The following is a 10,440-nucleotide window of genomic DNA, read 5'->3' as shown; positions in this document are numbered from 1 at the left end:
ACATGAGGACATATCACTTTGGGATAAAAGTTGCAGCTGCAGCAGACATGAGACCCGGCGGACAGCGTGGACAGTTTCTCCTCTGACTGCACAAAGCAGCCGTCTCTGCAGCAGACTGAGGTCTTCACGGTTCGAGCTGCAGGTGGACAGAAGACTCAGCAGAGGAGGCTCCTGACAGGTGCACCTCCTAAATGAAGAGCAGGACGGACATTTACGTCGGACAGATTTCTTACTGAAGCTCGCTGAACCGAAGCACAGCTGCAAAATGACAGTAAGTGAAAGCTGGAGCAGGGATTCCCTCACTGCTCCGAAACCAGCAGGAGGAAAGTTTTCACACTGTAAAGGGTCACTTCAGTCAGTCTGGGAGAAAAATTATGCTCTCAATTGTATAATTCTGCTAGTTTTGGAGATATTTGTGCAGCTCCTTCTGGCTTCGCTGAGTACACTGGAGGTGGAGAGTCTTCATGGGAACTACTTTCTTTAAAAAAATAATGCGATAACCTGGACAAATAAAAACAAACCATGTGCACGGAGAGCTACTAAAGGAGGTAAATGAAATAAAATATCTGTATTTGTATTTTGGGTGAACTGACCCTTTAAAACAGAGTTTATTATCAAATGCATATATTCGATCATTTCCTGAGCATATTCAATGCAAAGAGACGTGCGTATATTTATTTGATTTTAACTCTAAATGAACACATTTTAGAGGATTCGTAATGTCTGATTTCAGCTGAAGTGACTGTGAAGCAGGTTTTAAACTTGTTTTAGAGGCATAAACATATTTCAGTGTGATTTTTACACAAATGACAGAAACTTCTCTTTAATATCATGTCAGTCATATATGTTGTTATTTATTTTATGACATTCTTGTTACAACATCATGATTGTTATCGTTACGGTCCATAATGGGCTTTATTTCCTGTCGGCAGCTTGTGAAGTCTCTTATCTAGAAGCTACTGCTCTCATTGTCATGTGCTCTAACTTTGTGTAAGTTTAAGGATCAAAATCTAATCAAAATAAGTCATCCAAAGAAAATATTCATTAAGCATTTTCGGCATGCATAGCGAGGCTTTGATGTCTCATTTAACATACTGTATGTGCACATGTATGAACTGGAAATTGTTGAAAATCTACATCAACTAATTCTTCACGTTAACTCAAACGCTTAAATATTTCATCAGTAATGTCAGAAAACGATATCTAATAATACTGAAACCTGTTGAAAATGGATTACAGAACATTTGTAAAACATGCACAAAGACTGAGTGGAAAACCAGGCTCCTGTGAAGCCCAGATATTGATTAATGCATGTGATTGATTGATTAGACATCACAGAACGTTCACACACGTCTGTTCGTGTCGTTTCATATGGTCAAACACAGTTTAGCTGTAAGCTGAGCTGACGTCTGGCTGTGTGCCAGTGCTGACAGAGGTGTGTGTTTCCTAACACACACACACACACACAAGATCTTGTCATTCATCACACTGGTGTTTGTGATCCAGAGATCCATTTCCATGTAGAGGACATCACCACGACATTTATCTCTGAAACACACACACACACACACACACACACACACACACACACACACACACTACAGGTCCAGCCCTGTGTGTGTGTCTTACGTAACCTTGACGCCGTCTCACTGTGAGGCTGTTGGAGTTGTCCTTTGCTGGCTCAGACCGGCGTCACCTCCTCTTACACTCTTTAAACCCGACCAGCTCGGAGCTCGTCAGCTATGCTGCTCACTGAATACCCTCCTAACCCCCGATCCTCCACACGGGTTTGTTTTATTCACACCATCAGCAAATCTGAATTTTTCCACCTACGCATCTGAGCAGGAATCTGAGTTTAAGCTCCCACTAAAAAACCACATATTTCTAAAGTAATTGTTCCTTTATGCGTTGAGAAACTTTCATCGTTATCACATCAAAAGCTCCTCAGGGGACAAACAAAATGTGATGCAGGATATATGTCATCATATCACATCAGAAACTCTGACTCAGTTTGATCCATTTCTTTGAATACTTCAAAAAAGTTATGAGAAACACCTAACAAACAATTCAAGTGACCTTGTAACCTCACAATAACCTCATGTTCCAAGTTGCCATTTAAGCTGCCGGCAGCCCATAAACAGAGTTTAAAGGTGAGAAATCATTTCGAGAACATTTGTGTCAGACGAACCTGCTCAGGACAAACACTGAGGGTCAGAGTTCAGTTTCCACTGAGACCACCCACACTGATGATCGATCAGACGTCACATCATTTGACACCATTTGATTCTCTGTCAGAAATCAGTCAGAAGGGGTTTTTTATGTTGCATCTTCCTCATGAGACAGACGCAGATAACGAAAGTCTTGGCAGCTGTTGCTGTTTGATACTGATTTTTAGAAACCCTTGATGATTCAGTTTAATCTGTACTTGGATCAAAAACACTCCTGCTTGTCGGTTTTATCTCCTCGTTTGATCGCAGAATCCATCCAGTGAGTCTTTGTTGGTGTGAATGAAGCCTCGGCAGGAATTCACAGTTTCTGTGTGCAGCACTTCAGCGGCTCTAATGAGCTGTAATGAGCATGTCTGGATGCACAGTGACACCAAATCCCAGCCTGGACCCACCGGAGCCAGCTGTGGTGGAAACATCAACGCTCCACCAGACAAAACAACCGTCTGTGTGTGTGTGTGTGCGCGCGTGTGTGTGTGTGTGTCAAAGGATTTCATGAAGCTATTAACAGACATGTTTATACCCGAGGATCAGGGCTGCCAGCATCACAATGACGACAATCATCAAGGCAACATTTGCGCCACATTCCAAACAACTACAAGCAATTCCTCCCTGAAAAGAAGCACCTAAAGTCCTCAAATGATCATAACTAATAAATAGTAACATTAGAAATAGTTGCCTCTCATTTAGTTATAGTGTCGGGGTCCTAATTTTGTGAACGGTGGCTCAGTTAACAGCGTGAAGTCAGACTGAATTCCACCTGGTGAAAAGTACTCGCATGACGTGGCCTAAAGCAGAAGGGGACAGGAAATAGCAAGGGTGGCGTTGCAAACGCAACCTGCAGGAGCTAAAACGGCTCGTGGGCCAACAACAGCAAAGGCCTCACACTCACTACAGCCAAACAACATCCTTTGGAGCCACTTGCTTCCAGAGCAACAAGCATTGGGTTAGCTAGTTCCTGCATTAAGTGACTGCAAAGAGATGGTCAGCTGTGAATGTCTCTGCATGAGAGCAATGAAAACACCAAAGAGCAGATAAAGTCAGCACTTAGTTTATTTAAGTTTGACCTGAAGGACATGGACACATCACTTACACATGCTAGTGTTCTACTGAACTTTACTGAACCGAAAACTGCTGCATCGAAAGAAAAAGCAATGAGAATGACCCATATTACATACGTTTTGCTTGCTTAGCTGGTTTGCTATGTTTACGTTAGCATTTCAATATGCTGTGCAAGCCTGTAGCTTTTCAACCAGAGAGTAAAGCATGGCAGAAACGACATCTTCACAAGTTATTTGCAGCAGTAAATTATAAAGCCAATCAAAATGTTAACAATGAGACTCAATCAACTGTGTGTCCAGGCTGCCACAAAGCTTCTGGACGAGATGTGCTACCTGACGGCTCAGTCTCTGACACCGATGGACACGTCGGAGCACTTCAAGGTCCTGAAGCTCCTGGGTGAAGGCTCGTATGGCAAAGTCATGCTGGTCGTGCACAGGAAGAGAGGTGAGGGGGGAAACTCATCACTGTTCTTCATCACCTCGACAAAAAAAGAGACCTCCATCGTTATCTTTCCCTTGCATCCGTCAGGTACTCCGATGGCTCTGAAGTTCTTCCCCCGTGAGTCCACCTCAATGTTCTCTTTCCTGAGGGAGTACAACCTCTCGCTGTCCTTCTGCACCCACCCGTCCCTGACCAGAGCTCTGGGAATCGCCTACTCCACACCTTCACACTACGTCTTCGCCCAGCAAGCAGGCCTGTTTGGAGATCTGTACGACGTCATCCTGCCCGAGGTACACGCTTATTTCAACAGTGTTCTGAATACTACAGCACATACTGGATTTAGACTTCTACAGTTTGGTGAAATGTAAAGTCAGACAGTAAAGGGTTGCATCGGCAGAGTAAACACACTCATGCTTCTCCTGCCGTCTCCCTGCAGGTCGGTATGGAGGAGGACTGCTGTCAGCGGGTGGTGTCCCAGCTGTGCGGCGCTCTGGCCCATCTTCACTCCCTTGGTTTCGTCCACAGAGACGTCAAACCAGAGAACGTCTTCTTGTGTGACTCCGCCTGCCGCTGGGTCAAACTGGGAGACTTCGGCATGGTCAGTATGAACCAACGGCCAAACGATGGCATTCCTTAGCAGCTGTAATAATCATGACAGCAGCCGAGGAGGAAGTCAGGTGACCTTATCATAGAGCAACAAAGGGATGGGTGTGTGTATTTATCACTGCAGCCTATTTCTACATGTGTCCTTGCTGTATACGTGTGACTGATAAATGAATATTCTTCACCAGGTGAAGGCCCGGGGCACCAGGGTCCCAGAGGTCTGGTACAGCTCTCCTTACTGCACCCCTGAGGCCGAGGTCGCTCGCGGAAACGAGGACAGCGGGAGAAGCATGGGCGACGGCTTGAAAGAGGATGAGGAGCAGAAGAAGAAGAAGCAGAGAGTTTGGGTTTCTGTGGAGTCCAGCACGGACAGCTGGGCTCTGGGGATCCTGACCTACGCCATGCTCACCGGCACTCACCCGTGGCCTGAAACCGCCAGCGACTGCCACTCATACCTCAAATATCAGGAATGGTTCGACCGGGCGAAAGGCCCTGAGGACAAGCTGGACGTGTGGGCAGAGCCACGGGCTGAGAGCGCCCAGGATGTCATCACGGAGGCGCAGCTCGGAAAGAAAGACCGCCCTCCTGTCGCGCCTCAGTTTGCATGTTTCACCCCGCTGGCCTGCTCCTTCTTCCTGTCGCTGCTCGACCTGAGGCCGCGGCTTCGCGGGAGGCCCGAGGACGGACTGAGTTACCTCGGAGGAGACTGGGTGATGGAGAAGGAGAGGGTGAAGCTGGAGGAGAAGAGGAAGAAGAGTGGAGGGAAAGGAGCCATCAGGAACATGAAGGAGATGGAGGGGAGAGGAGAGCGATGAGGAGACTCATGAACTGATGAAGAAGAATATGTGTCATGTGACATTGTGGTCACATGGTCACATGTAATTAGTTAATAATGAATTAATCTTTTTAATTGATTCAAATATTTACTGTAGCACTTACTGTACTTTTTATATCACATTGAAAATGAAACCAGCCGCATTTCTGGGGATTATTTATGTTTAATAGTGCTGTAATGTTAGCTTGTCCCTGTAAAAGATACCGTCTTTAGTGCTCTGCATCTATATTTGGGTCAAGAGTTTTGGCTCTATACATCATAGTATACAGCCAAAATACAGTCTATATACAGCTATGACCTGTACATCGACTGCAGAGGCCTTTTAACGGCCATAAACGCGTCTGCTAGCTGACTGAGAGCTGCAACACGCTTTAAATAGTGTTTCAAAGGCCAGAAATATTACGTTTATTATATTAAATCAACCGATTCAGAGGCACGGTCTCCAGTTAAATACGTATATGATGCATATTTTAGTAGCACTCGTGTACATAGCACTGGAAACGTAGTTGGCAGCTAGCAACGTTTAGCTACACGAGTTTGGTATTTTAGCATGTTAGCACTTGAACGAAGCTGTTTGCTGTTGCCATAGCACTTTTTACAAAACTACATCTTCTCTTATTTTGTTAAATAAATGTACACTTTACCAAATGTATTAAATGAAGTGTTTTAAATGAGGATTTAGTGTATTAAATTCACTATTAGCATCGACACTGCAATGCTTTTCAAATCACAATTTAAGTGCACAATGTGAAGTGCCTGTTTATTGATGTAACTGTATCTACAATTGTACTTAAATGTAACTCAAATGCAATAAACTGATTGTTTTTTAATGTCTATAAAAGTTTGACAGCTCAATGAATCATCTCATGTTTCACTTCACATCTTGAGTTCTGCAAATACATCAATTTTTAAACCAATTTTAAGCATGTTGACCTTAAAAAGTGTGGCTAAGCATGCTCATACCTCAATAACGTCCTTGTAAGATTATACACTAATACAAATAGATCACATGCACACATGAACAACGTGCACAGACACACACGGTGAAGTCCATCTGGAGAGCTTCCCCAGATGTTTTCAAAAATAGACCCACGCTCGTAAATTTGACACTACAACTTTTCAGCTCCATGTATGTGCTGCAGCCACGGCCTTGACCCTCCAGCCTCACAGCCCGGCCAAGTCACGCACTGTTTCCCACGCCAGCACCATCAGCTGCACACCTCCCGCCTGCTGCACAGGTGGATTTCAGCAGGTGAACCCCACTCAGGTCAGGTACCAATGAGAGCTTTGTACATGGATGAATTACACACAAGCCTGCAGTGTTGTACATGAGTGCACTAAAAGAGCATGTTCACTGATCATGCCCATGTTTTTGGTGGTGAACTGATTCGTGCAACTGGAGACTCAGACACAGCTGTGAGTATTTGAGGAACTTTTATAAACAACTCATTCAGATTCCAACAGGTAAAGTCTCATTTTATGCATATTGTGGCCGCCGGGTCTGAGAAAACAAAGCTGACATTCAGCTACATCAGCCATGATTTTGAAACAACAAAGATGATGAAAGTTGACGCAGCAAAACATCTGTGACTGGTTACCTTCAGTTCCCAGTAACAAGCAGACAGACTTGTACTGGACTGTATGAGGTCTGCAGCCTTTTCATGTGTGTGAACTGAACTTTGAGCTTGTGAAGTGTGAACTTGCACAGCACTGCTCGCCCAAAAATCTTAGTATCCATGATGTGTAGAGCTTTACTTGCTAACAAGGAAACTCTTCAGATCATGAACGTCAGGCTCAGAACGTCCTCAATCTTTGAACAGATTTTGCCACTTTGCAAACAAGCAATGACACTATTTGAGACTTCCTCTTCTTCTTTGTACATAGATATTTAACTGCATGCTAGTTAGTTTGTTTATTCACAGTCATACTTCAGGTCTCTCTTTCCCAGGCCGCGACGCTGGCAGGGACGGCTACCGTGCGATTTGTCTGCCAGAAAACACTTGATCTTCGACACTCGTGTGGAAAAGGCAGCGTCGGCAGCATGCACAGAGCGAGAGGACGGTGAGGTCAGAGGGAGAGAAGGAGCAGTGACAGACCGCAGAATGCAGAGCCGCTGCCCAGCTAATAAAAACCGCAGGAGTCGTAAATAAGCCGAGGTGAAAACAAAAACAAAAAACTGCTTCAGCGTACATCTACTGCCGGGTTCAGCCTCACCTGCAGATCACCTTCAAGGTAGAAATATGAGACAGAATGATAGAGGAAGCGTGAACCCAGCTGGACCTTATGTCCTGTTAAACGTCCTCAGAACGTCACAGGAAGCTGAAGTGTGGCTGAAAATAAGAAAACCTCATTAAAAATTCATGTTCACAGTTACACCTGCGCAGACATATACTATATACAAGCATAAGTATATGAGCTAACACACACACACACACACACACACACACACACACACACCTCCTCCTAAATCATGCCATCAAGCTGTTGGTTCGTGTTTCTCTGAAAGCTTCAAAGCAAAAAAGTGGCCGTGAGTGACTCTAACCTTTGACCTTTGAACTCTCTGCTCCCTCCCTGCTTATCCTAACAGCCCCAGACTCAAACAGCATCAGAGCGAGTCTCCGCTGGCTCGAGCAGCAGCAGCTTCTCTGTGTTATTAAAGAGTCGAGATAAAGAGATCATCTGCGAGTTATCTCACAGACCGTCCGCAGCCAAAACTCATGAATTAGCGAGCTTGTTAAAGGGAGACGTCTGTGATGCGAGGCGTCTGTTAAAGGGAGACAGTTTGATTACCGGATCACATTTGGGAAGCAGGTCTGAGGGTCCAGGCGTGGGGGGGGGGGGGGGGGGGGGGGGGCGCTGGCCGGTGGACTGTGAACTATTCTGATCCAAAGTCCTCTCCTGACATTTCACCTGATATGTTGCATCAACGCTGCGTGTCTGAAGTGTGCCAGGGTTGTGTAATGGTGTGTGTGTGTGTGTGTGTGTGTGTGTGAGAGAGAGAGAGAGAGAGAGAGAGAGAGAGAGAGACTGAGACTAAATCTACACAATTTTAATAGAGTAATAAAAAATAGCACAAGGAGTTAATGTAAATGTATTTTTTTCACCTGGTGAAGATGAGGAGTGTGACAGGACACGCAGACTAAATCCATATTAATCTGTATTAATGTTAATATTCACATTACATTTTACGTGTCCTGCTGCAGGTACCAGAGTCCTGAAAAGATGCAGAGAAGGAGACTCATACTGAAGAGGTTCAGGTGTTGAGTGTGCCCATCAGATGGTCAAACAGTGTGTAACCTGCTCAGATTAACACCTTCTGATGCTGGATTGCAGCTGCTGCATCAACGCTGTCTTTGCCTTTCTGAGACAGTCTGACATCCACGGTCACAGTTGACGGGAAAAACTTTGGAAGTAAGATCGAAGTTTAACAAGAATTAGTTTTAAAGTTTCTGCTGTTTGGTCCATGACAGTGAATTCACGCCTTTGTGGACCTTCTAACCATGGCGGTCTTCTTCTTTCAGGGATTCATCCTCTGGGGATGTCTGCACCAAATTTCATGGCAATCCAATCAAACCATTCAATCTGTACCGAAGCTGACCGGCCGCGTCCAGCGTTTCCGTCCTTAAAAAGCTCATCGCTGCAGTGTCGTTCAGCGCCTGACTGGAAAAGAACTTGGAGTTCTGCTGGCGTCGTAGCTTCAGAGCAGCACACAAACACATGCTGGTACCTCATTTGGACGTGAAGGAGGCAAACAGATCTCCCGTAACGGGAACGTGTCGTTTTCTGTGCCCACCTGCTCTGAGCTCCTCTCATCACGGCCTCGAGCCCAATGAAAAATGACTTGTCTATTTATTTTATCAAGTGCTGCCGTGTGTAGTTTTGAAAGCGATGCTGAGCTAAGATTAGACTCAGTGAGCTAAGTCCTCTAAAAGCGTGCTGGCCTCAGGTCTGTCTGTATGTTGGACCCCTACCCGAGTGGTCAGACAGACTGACACAATCCTGAACTCTGCAGCCGCCATCATCAGGTCAAAATGACCAAATACCTGCAAAACAACAAAGTGCTAATTAGCAAATGTTAGCATGCTAACAGGCTAAAATAAGATGGTGAACGTGGTCATACCTGCATAACATCATGTTAGCATTGTTACTGTGAGCATGTTAGCGTGCTGGAGTTAGCAGCACTGCTGTAATCTCGTCTGTTTACACTGAAAACAAAGGAGGTGGCAGAGATTAAAAACCACATCCTGGTGCTTAATGAAAAATCAGGTTATACTTGAGCTTATAGTGATGGGAGTTTTGTCCAGTTTGCGTTTGGGTTACATGTTGAACTTTGAAATCTGAGGCCTCATCACAGTGATGATGATGGGAAAGTTCTCTGCAAAGGAAAGCAAAATCCTCAGCGAGCACGCAGCGATATCAAGTGTATCAAAAGTCCTGAATTACGCTGCAATTGATGTTTGGCTGCAACACAGATCCGAATGAATCCATCAAAATGACACGATGGTGCTATGGAGAGACGGGCTGCTCGGTGTGGGTTACAGAGCAGGAGGTGACCGAATCCAAAGTGGCATGAGAGTCACACACAAATAACACAGCACACATGAAGTCCACATTCAGAAAACACGCAGCTCTGTCTCACATGCACAAACATGCAGAGTCCAGCCCTGCAGACAGAGATCAGACACGATCAGAGCTGCTAGCTGAGACCAGAAATACCTAAAATGGCCTCAGAGCGGTGACAACAAAATCAGAGGAAGACGAATCGAGTTCTTGATGAAGCTCCGGAGGGGCCAGAGAGATCTGAACCCGCCACTGGTCTCCTCTTCTCGTCCTCGGCGTGTCTGTCCAGCTGTCCGTCGCTCTTTTTCTGTCTGTCAGCAGAGCTAAAAGCTGCTGCTGAATGAGTTCATGTCCTGACCTTTCACATTATTTCTCACTTCTACGGTGACCATGTCTCTGCCCTGCAATCAACATCAAGTGTCAATCAATTCATCAATTCAGAGCTGGAGGAAGACAGATGTGACATGTTATCAAGTTTCAGAGTTTGTGGAATCTTAATCCGAGGTTTGCTGCACACGGTCGAATGTTTTAGCCATTTATCCTTTAATATCATGCAGACAGTTAGAGGCTGGAGGAGCTAATTGGTTCTGCACTGATTGATAAATGTTCACCACATCAGAGGTTTGGGATCACCCTCAGGATTATTAAATATGATAACAGAAGAGAAATAATCCAGATTATACTTCCTGAAAGGAATACCTTTTTCTCATTTAT

General features: G+C 45.0%; 1 protein-coding gene across 1 annotated transcript; it reads left to right on the top strand.

The window, feature by feature from the left end:
- The first annotated feature begins 225 nt into the window (after positions 1-225).
- On the top strand, positions 226-5,146 carry LOC143335773 (serine/threonine-protein kinase SBK1-like). Its single transcript, XM_076755394.1, has 5 exons — positions 226-271; positions 3,587-3,731; positions 3,816-4,018; positions 4,165-4,326; positions 4,520-5,146. Exons 1-5 carry the CDS (start codon positions 266-268, stop codon positions 5,144-5,146), a joined length of 1,143 nt encoding a protein of 380 aa, XP_076611509.1. The 5' UTR covers positions 226-265.
- The last annotated feature ends 5,294 nt before the right edge of the window (positions 5,147-10,440 follow it).

Source organism: Chaetodon auriga, chromosome 17 (assembly GCF_051107435.1).
Source record: "Chaetodon auriga isolate fChaAug3 chromosome 17, fChaAug3.hap1, whole genome shotgun sequence".
Lineage (NCBI taxonomy): Eukaryota > Metazoa > Chordata > Actinopteri > Chaetodontiformes > Chaetodontidae > Chaetodon > Chaetodon auriga.
Note: the sequence above shows the minus strand (reverse complement) of the source record. Positions and strands in the feature narration are given on the sequence as shown.